General features: G+C 40.4%; 1 protein-coding gene across 6 annotated transcripts in view; it reads left to right on the top strand.

The window, feature by feature from the left end:
* Nucleotides 1–23205, top strand: part of hspa12a (heat shock protein 12A) — a 59753-nt gene that overhangs the window by 5999 nt on the left and 30549 nt on the right. For 2 of the 6 annotated variants that reach the window (XR_009673298.1, XM_061040510.1), the window contains exons 2-8: nt 11089–11165; nt 12907–13034; nt 17272–17458; nt 18151–18255; nt 18589–18705; nt 21986–22157; nt 22336–22350. Coding sequence is in view for 5 of the 6 variants with exons in the window: in XM_061040510.1 (XP_060896493.1) it covers nt 11089–11165; nt 12907–13034; nt 17272–17458; nt 18151–18255; nt 18589–18705; nt 21986–22157; nt 22336–22350 (801 nt within the window). In the remaining variant the exon portion in view is untranslated. The remainder of the gene's footprint in view (nt 1–11088; nt 11166–12906; nt 13035–17271; nt 17459–18150; nt 18256–18588; nt 18706–21985; nt 22158–22335; nt 22351–23205) is intronic. The other 4 variants (XM_061040515.1, XM_061040512.1, XM_061040511.1 and 1 more) reach the window with 3 other exon arrangements.

The following is a 23205-nucleotide window of genomic DNA, read 5'->3' as shown; positions in this document are numbered from 1 at the left end:
GGATGTGTATATATATATATATATATACTCGATATTTTAACACGATTTTTCAACAAACTTTGATGACAAAATATGACTGGATAAATGGTCTTTTATTTGATTGAAAGTGAAAAAAAGCAAATCAATGTAGATATCTTAACTAGTAATCATCTTGTAATGAATGTCACTGCTTACATATTAAATAATAATAATAATAATAATACGTTTTATTTAAGACATTTAAAGGATTCCAGTAGTGTTGGGAGTGGGTGGGCTGAGGCGATTAATCGTAATATTGTCCGTGTTTTGTCTGTCACTCTGTCGCAGCTTATTGTTTCCACTGGGTACCCACAAAGCCGCTTCTAGTGGTACAACGGAACCACAAATCTCAAGGTTCGGATCAGATCACAGATTTTTGCCACGGATTGGACCGTTTTTCATGTATCTCTTCTACTCCTCAGCTAGCCGTGACACAAACTGTACATTTTAACAGCACTTCAAACCAAAATGCATCTCCATGCAGTTTAATAGTGTATCACATCCTCAATTTCTTCACTATATACTCATGGCCACAATAACTATAATACTAATAATGCATCCATTTGATAAAACTAAACTCTCTTGTTATTTAGAAAGTGATTTTAAAAAACCTGATGACAACAGACTGCAATATAAAAAGCTGCTTTATTTCAGGAACAGTTCTTTTTATCGACAGTCAGGGACATCAAACACTAACAGAAATCAACAAGTCTGCCGTGATCGACAGAAATGTTGATCGTAATCGTTTTGTGATTCTTTTCCTCATATGAGCTTTTACAGTTTTGAACACATAAGACACACAGCGTTTATTCAGTGGATGTGTGTGTGTCTGCACTGGCTGCACATCAGCGTGCGAGTCAGACAAAACAAATAGGGAGTGTTTTAAAGCAAACCACACTATTTTGTTTTGCCAAGTTTTTTGCTAAACACATTTTTTTGAACCCAATGGGTCCGTTTCTGAGCGTGAGCGCGGCGGAGCACATGCTATCATGTCTGTGCAATTTGTATTGCAAATATATTCACCTATGGCACTGTGATCAGAGAGTGATGACATAACAGGCAACACAGCAAGTCATAGATTCTGCATTAGAAGCATCTGTTTGTAGAGATTCATTTGACACTGTGAAATGGTCCACTTGCATTTTTGTTCTTACCTTAATATCAATGTTGTTATCGCTGAATAAATCAATACTAACAGGCGATTTAGAATATCCTGCCCCTCTTTCCTCCAAGGCTTTTTATCTTCAACAGAAGCATCCAGAAATCATTCGCAGAGAGAACATACAAACTGCATGAGCAAGCCACATGCATTCTGAAGCTTGACGTTTCTCTTCTCTGTTGTTAAAAAACAAAACAGGTCTCTAACTATCCTAATACACTTAGACATTTGAAACAAACAGGAATTCAGGGCCTGTGGTAGTCTAACACACAGGCCCTTCAGTACAAAACCACCAGGTCTTCAATGTTGAATTATTCACAGGCTTATTAAATTTGCACACACCCCAAAAAAAGCAAGGCTGAAGAATCAGATCTGAAACGTGAAAATAATTTGATATAATGGTAGAACTAGAAAACTGGTCACATTAAACACAACAATCTGTTGTTAATCCAGATGTGTGTAGTTGTCAATTATTACTACGAATTATGATGTGTTGACATAGATGTCAACACACTACATATCTATTTTTGACTTTTCAGGGTTAGGAGAAGTGCCTTCAGTTATCAGGGACTGTTTGAGACGATCTTTGGCTATTATCAGTATTTCCATTAGACAGGCAGGAAGGAAAGCCATTGTTCAGCCCAGAGTTTGAAAGCATTTCCTCAGTATGACCAAAAGGCTCTGCCCTCTGCAGGAACCCGCTCTTTCTGTCAGACAGCTCTGTTCAAGTCTTTCTTTCTTTGTTGTAAAGAACAATGAACCACTTCTAAACATCTGTTTCAGTAAAAGTCCTGCTTAGTCTGACTATGTTGATGCAAACATGTTAAGCAAATGATAGTGAGAATAATATGGAGGTGAAGCAAGACCAATCACAATACAAACACATTTAGAGGATATTCAGAGGAAAGGACATAGTATTCCCTTCATGTTGTAGAATTCATAATGCTGCCTAGCTTGATGGTTTGGGTAGTTTGGCTTCTTTGAACACACTGTCTGAGTGTGCACAGTTATATAACCAGCTCCAGGCTTGTTACTGACCCTCTGCTATTGATTCCACTGGTGACGTCTTCTCTGGAAAATGCCTGGAAAAGAATTCAAGCACTGCTCTGGAGGTAATAATACACATTTTTTTAAACCTACCAAAAGTAATAATATTATTAGACCATGCGACTGTGTGCACATTTGGAGGTCACAGGAAAAAAAAAAAAAAAAACACCTTTGCCCTGGCTTCAGCAGCAAAATGGTACACACATTGTTATAAGCTACAATAGTTCAACTCAGTTAGCGTCACATGCAACATGTCAGACGTGACCAGGAAAAGTGACGTCTGGAGTGCAGTGCAAGATATCTGGAGTTAAACTTTCATATCAGAACTACTAGTGATTTGCTTTACCACATGCGCTTAAAGAACAAGGACAAACATCTGAGACAGACCTGTCGTTGTGATGATTCCAAAACAGAACAGATTAGCCTGCGTTATTACATTGGTGACTAGTTTTGTTACGGTGAGATGCTCCCATGAGGTTTTGTGGAAGTGGAAGTTTTGGTCTGATGGTGTTAGTCAAGCTGGAGTACAAGTCACCATCACGGCCAACAACAAATACAAAGTGGATCAGATGTATGAGGAAAGCACAGCAGGATTGATGGCAGATTTGCAATGTGTCGACAAGGTGGCTGTCACTACCTACTCAAGGGTATCTCTCACCACAGACTAAGTTGGTAGAGTCTGTCGTCTCTCAACCGATAGGTCAGGGGCAGTGGCGATTCTGGAGTCTGTTGGGGCCCGAGGCAAAATACAGGGGGCCCCTCCAAATAAATAATCTGATTTTTTTAGTGGAAGTTAAGCTATAAAAGTGTCTCTCCCCCATGTTCATTCAGTCATTTAGTATTATAGGAGGTATTATATGAGTGAGTGCTGTCAGATGGGGTCACGGGGGTTTCCTACTGTCATTGCAAACTTTGCACCTTTTGAGACACTGATTTGGTTTAAAGTTTGTCAGCCCCATACTGACCTGGGGCCCCAAGCAGTTGCCTCTGGTCAGGGGTTAAACCCCTAGCTCCATGCTTTGTTTAATGGCGAGAAGGGGGGTCTTAGTGCATGAAGTATGACTTCAAATGTGCAACCTCAATTATTCTGTAATACTGTAATATAATACCGCTATCACAAAAAGCAAATAAAAAAATATTGGGGAAAGTGTGAGGCAAGGTCCAGAATGTCTAAATATTTTTTTTTTTTCAAGATCCACCCAGTCTTCTTTGGTAGTGTTTCGACAAAAACAAAGGACCCATCAAAATAAAATTGGGATAATATTGTGTATCGACACTCTCTCTTAAAGCATTACATACAGCTTTGCCTGTCAGCAAATTACTTTGTGTCGAACTGAGCTTTGCATCACAGAGCATTATGTGCAAAAACATAGCATCTCAAACATCTTCTCCTAAATAAATATAGATTTTATATGTATCCTTGGTTTTGAAAGTCTGTTTCAAATCTTGCAGTGTGACATTGCAGGTGTCTGGGAGAGAAAAGAAATTCCAGCTTAGTCATTCCAAAAGCTGCCAGCCCTGAGAGGCTGATATTCTACCTGAAACACTTTTGTTTGTATAGCGTAGAGGCTTAATCCACCATGACAACAGTAAAGAAGTTTGGTGTTGAAATGATATGATGTAAAGGTATTAACTGGTGGTGAAACAATATCATTTATAATTATAGTGTGCGTGATCTGTGCTGTGAGAGTGTGTGGTTTTGCTTGTGTGTGTAGTGGTTGCAGCTGTTGTCAGGCTGTTTCTCTGCACTGTGTGTCTGGGCTGATGGCCAAGTGGATGCAGTGAGCCGGGCAGAGAGGAGTGTGTGGGGGTGGGTTGGGGTGGGGGGGTTAGTCTCTCTCTCTGCGTGGCATGAATGAATGGGACCTCAGATTGGAAGAAGAAAAAGAACATTCTCTGCCCAAACTCATTTTGCCGTCGCCCTGATGAATGTGGCTCTTTGATAGTCTATTTTTTTTTGTGTTTGTGCCTCTCAGTTTGCTGCAGTGAATTTAATGAGGCTCCTCTTCTGCCATTGTAGGTAACAGTTGGTGCCTTTGCTTTGAATCTGTCTCCCTGCTTCATCCCAGTCTGTCAGTCAACACCACTGTCTGCTCAAACAGACTGCCGTTGTCTATAAAAACCTCCCAAGTTTCACTGTGGGCCTTACTAACAAGTTCATTAGCATGTTACATTTAATTATTTAAAGTAGATACAGTTTGTAGTCTGACATAAAGCAGAGCTGGACTTTCTAGAAGAAGGGAAGAAAGAGGCCAGCCAATCAAACGTCCTTTTGTACTGTTTGTATGATGAACAGGCATGATGTAAAAGGTTGCTGAATGTCGTCAGCATCATCCACAAAGTTCAGTGACGGTTTAAGTTTAGCAGCTTTTGAAGCTGGAAGCCATGCTTGCTAACAGAGTTTATTCAGTCAAGGAATAAAAGACCACTGTCAGATCTGATGAACAAGCAAGGATGAACATGGTAAAGAAAAGTGCAGTTGTGTCGTGAGCTCCTGTATTGAATTTAGTAAACATAGACACTCCAATATAACAATTAAAACACAAAGGGCCCGTTTCACTAAGAATGTATTCATGCCGTTTGCTCTTTTTGCGTCTGAATATGGAGGAAAGCGCCTTAACTCTGTGCGGAGCTGCGCTCTCATGATAAGGATGAGGATGTACAAGTGGAGGGGAACCTTTGAAGATTTATTTCTGGGCTTTTTTTTGCCTTTAATGTAGAGACAGGACAGTGGACAGAGTCGAAAATCAGGGAGAAAGAGGGCAGGAAAGGAGCCACAGGTGGGATTTGAACCCGGGCCGCCCGCCTGGAGGACCACGGCCTCCATACATGGGGCTTTTTTTGGGGGGGGGGGGGAACCTTTTTGAACTTTATTGTGATGGGGATATTTATAAAACCTAAAATACAGATATGTGATTTTGAAGTCATAAAGAGGATGAATGGTTTTTCTGATAACTGGAAAGTTCGCGCATGGCATCTCCTAAAAATACTGCAGCGCAGTCCTGGTCTCAACTGATGGTTTTGCTTCATGTGCATGTCTTTTAGTGCCTGAGAATAAGACCACTTTTTGCAGTGAGGCTTATTTGCATAGAAGAGAGTATTTTTTTACACAATGATTTCAAAATGGCTCATTTAAATGTGTGCAACCAGCACCTGCAACACAGAGATGCAGCGCAGTTATAGGTGAATTGAACCCCCTGCATGGGTTTAATTAATTAGGGAGGAGTTTTAGGAGGTGTTTTTGATTCATTTGCAGTATATGTTTATGAAACAAGCTATCCTACATCAGTCAAGTGTGACTGTTCTGACACTGATGTCAGAGGTCTGTCAGGAGAGGCGCTCTGCAGTGCACCGCTGTGAACTGAACCATGAGCAGGATGCTGGGTTTGCTTGGTAACGATATCAATCAGAGTCATTATTTTAGCAAATATTGATATCTCTGTTATAACATTTTTTGGCTTGAACTGAACAAAACATGCAGAAGTCTCATGGACAGTGATGCTGCATTCACTTGAATCGCCAAGAGAAGACAGCAAAACCAGAAATATGTTTTCATATTAGATCAGTAAAAAATACCGGTAATGGTGAGCTCATTCAAAATTCCCGTCTGAAGTTGAAACATTTGTACTTTTTACATTCTTCCAGGACTAAAAAAAAAAAGAATGATGAAGAGAAAACGCTCTCTAACTGGAGAACTCTCCAACAAGTGCTGGGGATTTTTCAACAAGGTCATTACCCAAAAAGGTCATTATCTGGCACAGCATGGAGAACAAGCATCATTCTATCTCTATTATCCTTTTTTATCTTATTTTGGTGAGAGTTGGAAGCCAGAATGTGAGTGAAATAACTTTTGATTTAACGCAGAGCTCTACAGGATGTCCTCCTTTATCTCATCTGGCTGATTAAAAAAGTACTATCATCACAATCCACATGATTCATTATTCTCTCTATCCTTTGCAGTTTAAACAATCTTCAGAGAATTTACTGATCTTAGACTTTGGTTAAACTTGTAATTGAGTTTAAGGTTTTAAGGTTACTATTTTACTATCTCGCTCTCGTCTTTAAGGCCTCAGAGTTTCAGCCCTCGGGGGAATAGAAGGAATGTGAGGCAACAGGAAGTCAATGCTCATACTGAGAGAAGAGAAAATAAGAATCCTCACATCCTTTTCGGTCCGTCAGTGCTGCAATGTCAACATGAGTGCAACAGGCTTTTCAAAGGAATACAGAATTTCCTGTTTAATATTGTTGTTCTGCAGCCCATCAGGAAAATGGATTACTAATCTATGCAGTTTAAAGTTATGTTGACAAAGTACAATATGTAGGAATTTGGTTTTGTGCGCATTGGCCCACAGAGGGTCTCTACAACTGTAGTATATGCACGTCGTATATTTCTATATTTCCCACTACTATATTGTGTTTTAAGAGCGACTGTAAGGACCAGATTTCCCTCTTAGATTAATCTAGTATTTCTGATTCTACGCACACAATTCTGGTTCACCTCCCCCTCTTAGACGACATGCATCTGTTGACAAAAGTCCACAAAGATGTTATGAGAAGCTAAAGAACCATGTCAACTGACACTTACTGTAATATTACTACACTTACACCAGATATGACTCAGCTAGCTTCCCGTTGTTTGCAAACTATTGCACATGCAATAGAAAAAGAATAGAATAAATAGTTTTTAACTAGTCTACACTGAAAGATAGAGTCAGCAGCATTTTGCTGAAAAAGTTGTGCCCTCCCAGCTTAGTGGATTGTTTGAAAGTATTTTTCAAATTCAAATATTAATCACATATTTCTTGTGTCCAAGGAAACTTTTATTTTTGGTGCTAGAAATTGAAAGCTTAAGCATTTAATTTGTACAGTTGGATTTAAACATTGGTTGTGTTGCTTAATACTAACATCTCATAGAATAACTTTGTATTGATTTGATGATTGAGAGAAGGCCGTTAGATGACCAGATGTACCATTACATTTAAACACACCTGCTGTCTGATACTTCAGAGATAAATTCATAGGCATTAAATATATATTTTTAAGTGGAGGTGTATAAAAAATGTTCCTGATAAAAATCTTAATATATTAAATCATAAAACCTGTCTCGTGATATGTATTGAACCCCCCTGGTCCAGTTCCAATCGTGTTTCTTTTAGTGTTGAATTGAAGGTTGGACTGAAAGGATCAAAGTGTTGTTAAACAGTCGTATTCACAGAAATCAAATGTTCTGATGCAAAAACTGGAAAGAAATGTATTTCACATTGAGGTAAACAGATGGAGATAGCACAACAACAACAAAGCATGGCTGTGCCAAACCACAGCAGTATAGCACTTGTTAACTACAAAAGCAATCGCTTTATTTCTCTACTCGTGATTAGATTTTTCTGGTCATTGTCAGGAATAAAAAGTCCAGGTTGTAAAGGTGATTTTGGGAGTGGGCTGCTGGGTTGCAGAGAGACAGTTGGGATGGTGGCTAGATGGAGTGTAGCCACAGGTGGTCTGTAATTCTGCACTGTAATTGCCTGGCAAAGTGTATTATGGGTCTTCAGACCACTCATCCACTCTGTAGGGGTGGACCAGAGAAAAGGGTGAGCGAGGCAGAAAAATAGGATGGATGACATGATGTCCCGTCGTGAGATGATTCTGCCAGACACTTAAAAAGGTGTTAAGGGAGTATTATTATTGTGTGCGTTCAAAGAACACTTTCTGTGAAGGCTATTAAGTCAGACTAATGAAAATGATGGTGGAAAATGGGAAGACAATCTTCAATACAATGAAATGTCATTGTGTTTTAAAGACAGGTGCTACACACATTTTCTTCTGTTTGAATGGAGGAGATGTTGTCAGTCGTCTACACGAGAGGAGCCATCTTTTCTCTCTGCGCTGTTTCATGCATTTCTAATGATGGTGCTGTGACACACTCTGCTCAAAGGCATCTCCAGAAACTGGAAAACAATACCACCTGAAGAAGAGTACCGCTATGCAGCTCTACAATTTGAGATCCTCTGTTCTCTAGGATGAAGGTGACCCCAGATCACAGGGCTCAGGGGTATTTAATCTAAGTGCTTGAAAATGTATCAAGAACTTTTTTTCATAATTGAAACATATTTCATACACAACTCATAACTATTCCCTGCATACATAGGAAACGTATTAGTTTGGAGGTTTTGATTGATGATTGTGATGATGCCCTTTGGGCTCATGAGAATACAGCACGATTAAAAGGATACTTCACCCATTTGCATTAAGCTTTGTATGATTAGAAACCTGGTAGTATTTTTGAATGGTCGTGCATCCCGCCCTCATTTTCCCCTGAGATGGGAAATCTTTGTATTTCTAAGTCTGAAAAGGAGCTTCCAGTGACGCAAAAATCGCGTCACTGCGGTGCTGTGCATTCTGGGATTTGGTGTCTTTTATCCACATGAGCCACAAAGACACTTTTTGCCTTTTCACCTTCAAGAAGGCACCAACTTCAAAATGTATTTCACATTTCTACTACATATATGACCCAATGTCAATACAGATTCATGTTTTAACGGGTGAAGTATCCCTTTAAGCACTTTAAACATTTTGAATCTACAAAACAATCAAGAGATTTATTGATGATAACAAAATTCATTGCAGCCCTATTCTTGTTTATTGACACACAAACAGACTTATTGAATCCCATGTTTTTAAAGAGTCAACCCGTTAAGGAGTTATGGAGTTCCTCAGTTGTTACAGAGTTGGCTCAGAGTGCTTTTTACATCTTCATGTATGTTTGCAAGGTTTGTAGTTCATGTGTGATGGTTTGAAGAGTTGTCTATTTATCATTAGCGTACCTCAAAAGGTTGGTACGATGTCAGGGCCAATCCGGTGCATGTGTTTCATGCTTTAGAATGAATGTGCTCGACGGTGTTCTCAGTTTATTGATTCCATTATAAAGTGAGTGACAGTGAGGCCTTATGATTACTGAACAAGATGACGACTTTTCATCTTGTCTCTACTTCTTGGTCATTATATTTTAAGTCCCCATAAAATGAAAAAAAGACATTATTATTTTAATCCAGCGTGTGTTGAATGTTGACTTATCGGCCATTATCTGCCAAATATATTTCCATAAAGAATTATTTGAGTATTTTCTACATCAAAATGACTGTATTTTCTGTTACTGTAAAATGTTTCAAATGTCTGAAGACTAAACCTGCACTCGAGGGCGTATTAATTTGATGACCAATTAAAGAGCTTCTTTGTAACTATCAATCCAATCAAATGAATCCCAGTATTATGTCCCGCTGTCTATCTTGTGATTGATTCTATCCCGTTTCAATAGGACCCAGCAGTTAGATACTCACAAAGTTACGTTTCATGGGGACTTTAAAAGCAGTTGTTTTTAAACCTCATAATAAAAACTTTTCCTATCAGTTATTACTTCGTGAGCTATTTTTGACACCAACAACAGAAATTTTTAAAATCAGAAACATTTAAGTGCCTCATCCATATTTCATTTCCTCCCCTGATCATGCAGGAAGTCTATTGACAAAACGATTACCTCAAGTAATCAAGATACCGTCAGTAAATAACTAAATAAGGTTACATATTATTCTCCTTTTCAACCAGTTTAAATAAGACTCTGAGGTCTCCGAAAGATGTCTGTCAAGTTTCTTGCCAAAAATCCACTCTGAACCTGTATTTGATCATGCCTATAAACCCCTCTATTTCTGCTCTACTCGCTGTTTGTGTCTGTAGCTTTAAATGTAAATGAGCTGTTTCTAACCCCGCCCCTCTCTGGAAGGGCTTGGGAGGCTCGGGCTTTCTCGCGCCATGCCCTATTGTTTACGGTGAAAAGGCAGAACAAACACCGAGCTGTGGGAGTGTCACCCACCTGGGGGAGGGGTTACTGCCCTTTGTGATGTCACAAAAGGAAATCTACAAACGGCCTGTTTGAGCACACATTTGAAAAGTGGAGCAGGCAAGGACAGAGAGGATGGACTTTTCTGATAATTGGGTGGGGTGGTGGTTGTAGACAAACTAGGGACACATATTAATGTTGGAAAAACATGGTGAAGTGTATTTTGCATAACATGTGACCTTTAATGTTTTCTCACCTTGGTTCGTTAATAAAAGGTTGGTGTGACAAGGAACCAGACCAGAGTAAAAATGCAACATTATCATTTTATTTGACTTGATCAACCAAAGACCTGACCTTCAGATAGACTTTAGCTTTCGTCATGTTAACATGACATGTCATACATTTACATCTCATTTTCATCAGAAAGGTGATGCTGCGTCACCAGTAAAGTGGTGGATAGGTTTTCAGGCCTCATGTAGCCTATAGTCCTCCAACCTGTGGCTCATTTCCCGCATGCCATTCCTCCACTCTCTCTCTCTCTCTCTCTCTCTCTCTCTCTCTCTCAGATTTCTGACTCCACCCACTGTCCTACCTCTAAATGAAGGCATAAAAAGCCCAAAATTAAACCTTAAAAAAAATAGAGGCGATGTCAAACTGCTTATTATCTTACTCATTACTCAAAGTGTCAGTTAAATATCTAACCTTCAGTTTCTGCTTCCAAGTGGCAGATCTGGATGCCAACCTGGCCGCCACTTAAATCTGAACCCTGCAGTAAAGTCATCTCCCCTGATTGTCAGCAGTTTGCAACTCTCTTGAGCTTCTCATCAGGGCATTGTGTTACTAGCTTTATCTTTTCACTCCTTGACGGATGATTAAGGCTTCATATCTTTTCTCCTGTCTTTTATCTGGGCCTTTACAGTTGTATGTAGCAAAGTTTAAGTAAGCATGTTTATGAAGAAGTGATGAAGTAATTATAAAACATAAGCACCATGTCAGATTTGTCATCAGTATCGTTCTCTGTCTTCCTCCACAGATGCGATGGCCAATCCTTCTCCAGCGAAGAGTATGGGTGACCCTGGAATCACCCCTCTGTCTCCCTCACACATTCAGGTGACTCACTACTCTCATCTCTATTCCATATCTCGTCACATGTCTTTATAAAGTACTTCACATGTATAATCTGCTGCCATGTTTTACTAATCTGCCATGCTGTTAATCATTAGAAAACATTTACTGTCTTCCCATTACATTAAAGCCACACAGCAGAAACTAATTCTGTCGTTTTATACCGGTGTAAACAGAGTGTGTTTGGTCTTTTTGCTCATTGTATCCTCTGCTTCACTCATTTATTATATAACTATGTTGGAGGACCACAATGGGACGACGACGGATAGGGTCAAAATAGCAACAAACACTGATGTGAGCTCTCCGCAAAATACAAGAGGTATCCACTGTGCAGCTCCATGTGTAACAAAAGCAACAAAAAGATGATGTGATTCCATTTTAATAACCATACACTGTTAAATGAAACAGCTCAACTTAGGAGAGCAGTTGAAAGCTAGCTGTTGCTATAAACTTACTTGCTCTGTATTCGAGGCTGTATGAGGAAGATCTGTGATTTGCAACACAATGATTCAAATACGATGCTTTCATGACTTTGATGTTTAACTTTGTGTTTACACATCACTTGTGTTTCACTACTCCTAAATTCAAAGTAATTCCAAACAGCAGAAGTGCAGCTCTTAAACAAAAAAAAAATAGGGACACAGTGTCCCGATAAACTAAACGATCAACGGTGCAGCAGGAGGAAAAGATGAGAATGTTTTTGTCATTGCTGGTTATTTCTTCCAGTCACATGCAAAAGGCTCAACATTTGCATAAAGAAAACGAAAGTGATTTTCTTGTCAAATACAAAACATCTGAAAACGATCTGTTTGCTTATTCAAATTGCCTCCAGTTAGGAATCTGTAGCCATCACGCAACCATCAAATTGATCTGAAATGAATGTGAGGATAGGCCATATCTAGCCGGGGCTTCATCTGATTGTAATGTTGGTCGTTCTGAGTGCCAAAGCAGGGAACATGACGACCTGTTTGTCATTCATTGCTTTTGGTGAAATCGTTTTTGCACCAAACACAACGAGTAAGAAATCTCAAATCTACGAGGGCAATTAAGTCACTTATAGGTTGGTAGTAGTGTTATAGTCAAGACCAAAGACAAACCTGAGACCGGAGTGCTCCAAGACCGAGTCAAGACCAAAACCAAGGCAGGGCGAGACAAAAACAAGACCATAAGTATCACTGAAAATCCTCTTATGTGCAGGGGGCGTGTCCCTCACCTAGACCGTAACACCGGGAAGTTTGCAGCAAAAAAAAATCAAAATATCAATGAGTTGAAGTTATTTGTTCTGAATCATCAGTGGTGGTCTTGACCGGTCTTGATTTAAAATCTGGTTCGAGACAAGACAGCGTAATAATGGTTTCGATTCCGAGATGAGACAGATACCTTCATAAAGTGGTCTCTAGACCGGTCTTGATTTCAAGTACTACAACTGGTTGGTACTAATTTTAATGTTCATAAATTAAGTTATATGAAATAGAGTTTTATTTAATGCAAAATTAAGAACATAAGGACAGACAATGACGTGTCTTTTCAGGTATCAGACATGAGGAATATGTTGCAGACTTTATTTAATTCACTGCTACTGCATGTGTTGAAGTCTGTGTCTTATTTACTTATTTATTTGCTTTGTGTGTGAGGCGAGCTACTTCTGTTAAATTCAATCAGCTGACATCATCCCACAGTAAATCATCAAATGTCCTGACCCTGTCACCCTGTCCTCTCTGTCCAGCAGAATGACACAGACCAGGTCCCGTCAGGGCCGTCCTTCGTGGTGGTGGTTGCCATCGACTTTGGCACCACGTCAAGCGGTTATGCTTACGCCTTCACTAAGGAGCCGGAGTGCATTCACACCATGAGGTACGGCAAGCACTGCAATGCAGACACACACTGGGGACAAGGAGAGGGTGGGAGGGACCTTTAATGCATCTGAAGTGATATTTTAATAACCGTATATTTTAAATGCTATAAGTAATACATTCAATAAATGTCATACTGAAATTCTTGAGACCTGATGTTCTGAGTGGCAACTTCAAGTGACCGGGGAAAATGTGACAATAAGTGGGGGCCAATGAATTCTGTCCACTCTACGTCCGTCTGTAAGTCAGGCTCGTATGTGCATACGTGTGGGACTTTTATGAAATAATCAGACGTGCGTATGTACGTCCAGCATGCATGTGCTGACACAAACGACCCCCAACGGGTCGACTCTTTAAAAATATGGGATTGAGTGAAAAGATGTTTTTTTTTATTTTTGGGCTTTTTGTGCCTTTAATGGAGAGATAGGACTGTGGATGGAGTCAGAAATCAAGGAGAGAGAGTGGGGAATGACATGCGGGAAAGGAGCCACAGGTGGGATTTGAATTCTGGGCCGCCCGCTGGGAGGAGCAAAGCCTCCATACATGGGGCGCCACTCTAACCACTGCGTCCCTGTTTGTATATTTTAGCCTATGTGTGTGTAGCATGTCTTAATGACAGAGTGTAAATGTAATTTCCTCTTGTGGGATTAATAAATGATACCTTCTTCCTATTCTTAAATTAATAATCTATGCATTCATTATTAATCTCCCTTTAATTGAATTGTCCTATCTTTGCCTGTTTGGTGTATTGTATGTTTTTATTTAGAACAGGTTTATAAAGTGTGATTAATGTTATGACACTGTATAATTTAGGTTTAGTTTTACTCACAGACTTTTGAATACCATCTTCTATGTTAAATTGTAAAGAAGCTAAAGTAAGAAGTTGATCCCTCTGTGTAGAGAGTTTGCTGTAAGCAGTGAACAAAGCTTAACTCTCTGAGACTCTCATGACCCTGTAGGTCAGCGCTGCTGCCCTCTGTGCCTGGCACCACAGGGGGTAACAGCTTCCATCTCAACACGGGCTGACAGGTGTTTAGTTCACCGGTTCATACGTGATTCTTCACATTCTGTGCATTGCTCTCTTCGGCTGATGATAGTATAGTGTTTAAACATATATGTATCTTTAAATAGTACCACTCTGTCTGCACTGTCTCAACTGATACTGAAGATGTGAAGAGAATCCAGATGAATCTCTGTGAACCTAAAGTAATCTGTCCAGTGTCTTCACTTGCTATAACCTCATATACTGTGAATGCTTTAGCTCACACAGTACAAGATAGAAGACAGTTTGTTGTGTTTGCAGTGAAGTTTGTGCTGAGTAAACCGTGCCAAGAAAAATCTGTGCAGTCATGCACATTCATTGATCGGTGTTGTGACATCCTTACGTAAACATTTTGTGTGCTTTTCTGCCTACTCAAAGGCTGGACAGCAGAGTTTTCAGCTTTACAGAGTGCAAACCATTGGTAGTATACAGCACGATTAGAGATTCAGTAGATATACAGCACTGTGGATGAGAGATTCAGTAGATGAAACTGATAAAGGATTCACCAGCAGTTCATTGAAACTCTTGGCTCATCTCTGAATCCTCTCTTTATGCAAAAAGGTAGAGGTTACCACAGAAACCTCTTGAATACTTTTAGGGAGGAAAAATATTGGACAAATACAACAGGACATTGCCTTAGAATTGCTCCCCTGACACGGCTCATTAGCTCTTACCGTGACATAAAACTGAATCAGATATTTTCCCCATTACTGCAGGATTTGCAGTATAAACAGCTCCAGATCCCCCTGATTATTTAGTTTGGGTGAGACCATCCTCTGCTGAAATCCTTATCCAAACAAAGGCTGGACTCAGGCTGCCTGTGTTGTTTCAATGAGAAGGTTTTTAGTTTCTATAAAGGAATTGAGAGGGGAGTGTCTGCTGCGCTGCTACGAGACATTCCTCGCCCTATAGACCCAACATTAGCATTCATCAGCTGTCCTCACTTGTTGTGAGGGAATCAATTGCAGAAGTTGCAGTAGAAGCTAGCTGTCCACAATTATGGACAAATAGACTGAGGTGGTGAAAGATTGAAGATGAAGTGTCTTCTCCACACTTCTCCTTTTAGGAGATGCAGCTTCCAGACAGTAATATTAATGTTTTCCACCTCAGTTGACCTTCTTCCAGTAAAATTCATTCATTATTAAACATCCAGCATGACTCAGTGATCACATCAGTGACATGGTGCAGACTGTTCAATGTGATGTGAGGGCTGCTTCTACTGATGGGCACTGACAGCTAGCCTGGCTCGTTGTTGGTGTTTGGACCTGAAGTAGAAATCTGCATTCAGTTTATAGGTTTCTTGTAAAAATAAAATCCAACAAAGAGCGAACAAAAACATGTCCTAGCACATCTTACCTTCCAGCACTGTCTGTGGTTCACTTTAAAATCTTTGCAAAGGTCAGGAGAGGAAAAAAAAGTAAACTTTTCTGGGACTATTTTAGCATCATTTACACTATTTGTGCAGTGTAGGTTTTAGCTTATAGCTAATGTAAGCAAACTTTAGCTGAACATTTCTGTGCAACTGACTTTACCAGTCATATCGCCACCTTAATGACTTTTTGCACAGAAGATGAGATAATAAGATTTAAGTGTTGCTGTCACTTTTGGTCAAAGTGACTTAACTCAAACCAAAGTAAGATAATTGTGTGTGTAATGGGCATTATGAAAGAATGTTTTTAAAGCCACATTGCAAGAAAATTACAATAATTACTTGAACATCTTTTCTTGGTATATCTTGTTTGCTCCTGAACAACAGGATCATTAAAATGAACACACTGATAAATAAAGAATAGTACAAAAATAAATGTCAGAGATCTCACCAACTCCACATATCTCACACGCCTAAGTTGTCCCATCCAGTTTTTCCCAGAGATCCAGAATTAGTTCTTCACCTCAGGTGCTCTTTGTGAGATGACCTCCATAATCCCATCATGCACTTCTCCCAAGGAACAGAGAGAATGATAATAATAGCTGACCTCCATTTAAACAGTAACATGTGGAGGTAGCCTCAATTAGCTGGAAAGATGAATTCATTAAGCGGTTCTGAAGTCATTTAATGACTGATTTGATGATACGGAGAGGCATGAAGAGAAACGTGCTGACTGTGAACAGAGCATGGAGCTTTTAATACATACATAATACACATACAGCTTTTTGCAAATGATGTCAGTCCCAAAAGAGTGATGGCTTAATGGAGGATTCCCCTCAGAACACTATTCAGCTCCCAATTTCAACCTGCTCAGGGATCCAAAAGTCTACATTTGATTAACCCTTAGGTCGATGCTGAGGTGGTCTATCAGCGTCCTCCTATACATTTTTGATGATTGTGATGTGATTTCTTGAAGTAGTTTGAAATTATTTATATCCTTGAAATCTATACAAACAAAGATTGGTTGTGTGAGTAAAAAAAAACATTAGATCTAATCAAATTATTCTTATTTTTTCAAAAATAAAAATAAAAATCTATAAGGTTTTTCCATCAAATTTCCAATGATGAGCACAGAAAACAAATTGATCTAAAACAATCCTGAATTAAGAAACATTAAAAAAAACTTTCTTATTGCTAATGAGTTTAAGTTTTTGAGATATTATCACATTTCTACTAAGTGTAAAGATGGATTGTTGGTATGTTGCTGATTATTAGATGATTAGAGTGCCTGTGGCTGAGTCTGAGTCTCAGTTGGTTCTTGCTCGTCTCTCAAGCAGAAAGTTGCTTCTGAAGCCACATGTATGATGTGATTAGGGAAGACACTTAACCCCAAGTTACTCCCGCTGCTTCATCAGCGTTGTATGAGTGTGTATGAATGGGATTATTTAATTCTGATGGCTACTTTACATAGCAACCACTGCCATCAGTGTGTGAATGGGTGGGTGTGACTATGGTGTAAAAGCACTTTGAGTTGTCAGACGACTAGATAAGCGCTTTACAAGCTCAAGTCCATTTACCAATTACATTTGTAGTTTTGCTTGTGGCGAGTTCATTCCTATAATACCTCATATCACTAAAATCTGTCCAACCTTGAGGGTATGAGAGTTGTATTTAAGTGCTCATTGTTTTTATTTCAGATCAGTTTAAACTGAATCATACAAACAGTGATTTTGCACAGGAGACCTCTTTATATAAATACATTTAATACAGAAACAGTAACATAGATTTATCAGCACACGTTTTAATAGCTCACTTGTCTCTTCCTAGGCGTTGGGAAGGCGGAGACCCTGGTGTGTCAAACCAGAAGACTCCGACCACAATCCTGCTGACTCCAGACAGGAAGTTCCACAGCTTCGGCTACGCTGCTCGTGACTTCTACCACGACCTAGACCCCAGCGACTCTAAACACTGGCTGTACCTGGAAAAATTCAAAATGAAGCTCCACACCACTGCAGTAAGGATGCAAATAAACCGCACAGACAGACAATACATGACAAGCAGATCTGTAAATTACTTCTTTGTTTTTAGCATACTGAGTGTCTCACCTTGGCTGATACTGCAGCACACTGCTTTTTTCTATTTATTTTCATGTGGTAGGCATTTTAGCCACTGACTATAGGCTCAGTGCTCCTTTAGTGCCAGTAAATCTCTGCAGGACTCGGTCTGGACGATGCTGTTCCATCAGTAGTGTGCCTCTGTGTCTGCTGTGCTGTTTTAATCAGACATGTTTCCAGAATAGAAAACTATCGAAGTCTGTTATTGACTTCTAATACATCCTTCTTCATGTGGACATTTTATTTAGAATAACATTAGACATATCCTTTAGCTGGACGATTGAGCTGGAGGAAAGGTCACTGGCTTACAGAAGCCATTAGGAATCATCCTCTGGTCACCATGAATATTTTATAGCAGTCTGGCTGTAGGCTGTTGAGAATCCCTGGTAAGACTCAAATGACAGAAATCAACATCTTACAGGATTCAGTTAGTGTCAGCTATGTGTCAAATCCACTCAGGAGAACACTGATCATGTGATATCATCCCTCACCTTTTATCTCATCTCAACATGATGATGTTTTTTCTGTTACATTGTTTAAGATTGAAGTCCTCTGTAAAACTCTAACTTTACCATCTTCTCCTTGCAAACAGAATCTGTCCATCGACACAGATCTCCATGCAGCCAATGGGAAGCGAGTGAAAGCGCTGGATATCTTTGCATATGCGCTGGCCTTCTTTAAGGAGCAAGCACTGAAGGTGAAATACCTCCGTCATCACGTATTTACTGTTGTTTTACAAAAACCATGCATTTTTCCTTATGACAAATTTATAGCTACACTGTCAAAAATACGAGTTCAATCGTGAAGCAAATGTCAGTTTGTTGAAATTATTTAAATTAAATAAAAGTTGAAAACCTTATCTGACCAGGGCATGTTGTAAGTTGTTACATTATAAATGGAAGATTTTTTAACAAAAAAGGGTTGAGTAGTGAAGGAAAATTAAATTCCATTAACCTGACCTCTAATACATTTATATGAGATGTACCCCACATGTTCCTAACCTGTAGCTGTTGTTTGACTTGTCCTACAGGAGCTGAGTGATCAGACAGGGGGAGACTTCGACAACAACGATGTGAGATGGGTGATCACTGTTCCTGCCATCTGGAAGATGCCTGCAAAGCAGTTTATGAGGGAAGCTGCCTATAAGGTAGGCTCAGAAGGTTCTTTCAGTGTTTGTGCTCTGACTTTTGTTGTAAGACTCGTGCCAAAACTAAAAGTAGCAGCAACTTGAACCAAAGTAAGGAACAGGCAGCAGATTAGTATAAGAGGTATAAGAAGCTGGTGCTTTCTATTTGGTTCTGTACGTTCCCCAAGACAATGGCAGCCTGAAACGACAAACATTAGCACAAAAACACATACACATTAGCATCCTTAGAGAAGAAGAGTCTCAAGAGGATCACCGATGCTGCACTGTTTCACATCAGCGAAGATATGGTGCTCGTAGTGAGCGGCTCTGGCAGATCATAGTAGTATGTATGTCTATGTTTCACTATGCACACATACATGTATGTACACAGAAAGATTGTGCTAGCTTGAAATAGAGCATGCATGTTCATGTTGCGCTCATGTTACTTGTTATGTCAATGTTACATCACCATGAGCTGCATGCGTTTCACTGACCAGAATACAGACCCTGCCTATTGTTTTCAGGGAAAAATTAAAATCGCGCATATTATGGGATGGCATTTAAAAAAAAAAAGGTATTTCTGCAGAGTGATACATTACTGAAGTGTCAGTGAAACGTGCCTACTGTGTGCGCACACACACACACACACACACACACACACACACACACACACACACACACACACACACACACACACACACACACACAGTGACCTCCAGACCGTGGTAGAGGACACTGAGAGGGAGTCAGAGTCATCGATGTAGAGACACAAGAAGACAGAGAAAAAATAGGAGGGAAAGACTAACCTCACAAGTAGACATCTTATTAGTGTGTGTGTGTGTGCGTGTGCGTGTGCGTGTGCGTGCGTGTGTGTCCAGCCACCCCAGAGTGGTCACCTGGGTGTGGCTGTCTGCAGTAATAAAAGAGGCTAAAGGAGGATGAGAGGAAGAGACAGGAAAGCCGTGATTGGATGGGAGAAAGGGGTCTGCTCATGTGTGTCTACACGTGTGTGTGTGTGTGTGTGTGTGTGTGTGTGTGTGTGTGTGTGTGTGTGTGTGTGTGTGTGTGTGTGTGTGTGTGTGTGTGTGTGTGTGTGTGTGTGTGTGTGTGTGTGTGTGTGTGTGTGTGTGTGTGTGTGTGTGTGTGTGTGTGTGTGTGTGTCAGTGACGTGAATTTTCAGGGGGGAAGGGATTGAAGGTTCTTACCTCCATGAAAATGGCATGAAGGAGCACGACTGACGTTCAATCTGACTCTTACTACTTTAGTACTCGCATATTTTTTCCATGTGTTTATACGTACACTTGAAATTGGCCAATACTTTTATTATGACTGACATGCAATTCATATATCTTGCTACCCTTTGCATTTGTGCACTAAGATTTGAATGTCTCCATTGTTTGACAGCTGCACTGTGTTCCAGTGTTTATTAAATCAACCCCAAAAGGCTTGATGGAAACCTAGCCACTACAGTTTAAAATGTTGCCAGACCTCATTTACATTTGGTTAAAGGACCAAAAAGCTTTAATGCCATCCAAAGCCCTCCAAGGCAACAATCATTATCTGATCTTAAAAGAATTCAGATTTTAAAAGGCTCAAGATCTTTATATCTTAAATCTAAGCTGTTGTCTGTGTTGATCCTATTTCCATTTCCAGTCACGATGATAGCCAACCAATGACGAGTACAAGTTATAAAGCTGTGCACCGTCACTGCACTTTCATGTTCAAGTCTCTACACCTAAAACCACACATTTTGCTTCAGAGATTTTGGTTATGCTCCAGAATAGTTTGTGCTGATAAGAGGCATTGGATTGATATCAATGATCTAAAATTACTCTTGGAAAGAAAGAAAATCTGCATATTTCCCAAAAATCTTGATTTCTTTGTTTGAGTAACCAAAACAATACATTCAAATTTGTTGGTCTGGACTCTTCTGGCTTCATGTTTCCCAGCTGTCTACTCCATGATATCATCCTTTTCTCCTGATCACACCCCTGTGTGTGTGTGTGTGTGTGTGTGTGTGTGTGTGTGTGTGTGTGTGTGTGTGTGTGTGTGTGTGTGTGTGTGTGTGTGTGTGTGTGTGTGTGTGTGTGTGTGTGTGTGTGTGTGTGTGTGTGTGTGTGTGTGTGTGTGTGTGTGTGTGCTAAAAGAGGAGCAGGATGAGAGGAGGAGGGATGTAGATGAGGACAGAAACAGAACTGTTATCTGCAGTAGGGCTGGGTGGGCGGGTGTGCAGGGGTGAGCGGATGGAGAGTAGAGAGAAAGTGCGCGAAGGGAGCACTGAGCATCTGCAGTGACTCAGCATCAGGCAGCATGGATCATTTCATTGGCTGTTCATGGAGGACTGAGGGACGGCAGCTCACTGTTACCACTCCTCCTCCTCGTCCTCGTCCTCGTCCTCGTCCTCCTCCTCCTCCTCCTTCTCTGATTTCATCATCTGTTAGCTCGTCACATTACACCACCCATCACACTTTCTCTTGCCCTTTTGGCTTCACCCCTTCTCTCCTTTGATCCATCCCTCGGGTCTTATCTCTTTTTTGTGTGAAACTACTCGTTTCTGTTTTACTGTCTGATTGTGAAATAAGCCTCATTATTCCTCGCCAGCAGCTTTTAATTAGAACATTACTTTTGTGTCATTGCTCACGTTTTGCAATGGTATGTTAACTTGGACACATTTTTGTCTATTAATTTAAACTGTGAAAATATACTCACAGCCATCAGTCATTCTGCTCTATAAAACCTGACACAGTTCTAACTAGCACGCTGCACACTCACATTTAATGTGGCATTTCAGTAGTATGTGTTATACCACGACCTGAACAACCTGAGGAGTATTTTTATGCCTCGAGTATTGAAGTATGTGTGTGGGTTCTGAGCACTGCCAAAATGTGTGTGACCTACAGTCAGAACTGTGCCTGGAAGCATCCTGTGAAGACGGAGGCAGAGGCTGCTGCTTCTGCTGCTCCTCAGCGTGCGTGTACTGACATTGTGTCAAACTTCAAATAGCCCCACAAACACTCATTATTCGTCAGAGTGGATGACGAATAATGGGAGAGCATCTCAATGACCAGGCCCTGGCAGGATGAGCTGTTTCATGTTACTGCTTACCTGTGGCTTTTAACTATCTGAAGAGCTGTACTTGCATCATTGATGAGTCTCTATATTGGTTCATCTCCCATCTCTGCCACAGACCTCTTCTCTTTGTTGCACTTTTCATCCGCCTCCTTGTGCTACTTGCTTTCGTGGGGAACCTTGGGGTGTTTAATGCTTATTATTTCCATGTCTTTATTCTGCCCCTGTGTAGTCTGGTCTGGTGCCCCGTGAAAACCCAGAGCAGCTGATCATCGCCTTAGAACCTGAGGCAGCATCGATCTATTGCCGCAAACTCCGCCTCCACCAGATGGTGGACCTGGATTCCAAAACCACCCAGAACGGCATTAGCCCCACTGACAACGTGGGCAGCGGAATGACCCAAGGTATGTCACATCATCCCCGACATCACGTGATGCTGTTTGCATTGATATAACGATGATGCTCATTGAACAATCATAATCACTGACTTCATGCTTCCTTGATCATCTATTATACTCGTCTCTTTGGGTTGAATGAATTCTTAACATTGTAACATACTGTGTTTCCTTCCTTCCTCCGTAGTTTCTCCAGGTAATGGTAAACATGCTTTCTTTTTTAAAATTCAGACAGGGAATGCATGGGCCTTCACAGGCACAATCACTTTTGATTTCCTTCCAAACACCATGTTTCCACTTTACTTTTTCTCCTGAGACTCTATCCCTTTAAAAAAGTACACATTATTTATAATGGGAAGTTCAGTGATAGATTATTCATATCTCTGGTTTTGTTACAGCGCACTAATATCCTCCCAGAACACAAAACGTTGGGATCATAGAAGTACACATTTATAAGTAGAATAAACTGTACTTAAAGGAGCAGTATGTAACGCTGTCATGCATCCTTAAGAAATCGTATTAGAGTCTAAATTCAAAACATTAGAGAGAGCTGTCTCCCCCCTGTCCCCTTCCTCCATAAAGCCCATGTGCACGCAGGTTGCCATGTCATGGACATGAAAGCTTCAGTGTTTAGCCAGCTCTGCATCGGTCTTTAACCTTTCTGCAGTGCGTTCTTACCTCTCTCCATTTTTCAAAAGCATCTCCAATATTTATCCTAGTTTTACTACCTTTCTGTTCGTGGAGCTTATTGGAGAAATGCCAAGGCTTTTTAGGTCAGATGGAATCAGTTATATCTATAACCAGTCCATTTGTCCGCTTTCATCACAGTAACACCTGTTGGTTTACCGTTTCCATGACCAACCGAGGGGCGTCCACAGTGGCTGTGTTTGGGGAGTCTTAAACCGCCACCCTTCTTTGGTTAGAACGAAAACAAACCCCTCAGGACCTGAATCGAAACTGAGAAGGAGGACATACTGGCTGCTGCATTGTTGTCAGAGAAGCCAGCACTTCACATAGCATGTTTCCTTAATGCCTGATGATATAGTAAGGTCATTTT

Source organism: Labrus mixtus, chromosome 6, assembly GCF_963584025.1.
Source record: "Labrus mixtus chromosome 6, fLabMix1.1, whole genome shotgun sequence".
NCBI lineage: Eukaryota > Metazoa > Chordata > Actinopteri > Labriformes > Labridae > Labrus > Labrus mixtus.
This window is presented reverse-complemented; position numbering and strand designations above follow the sequence as displayed.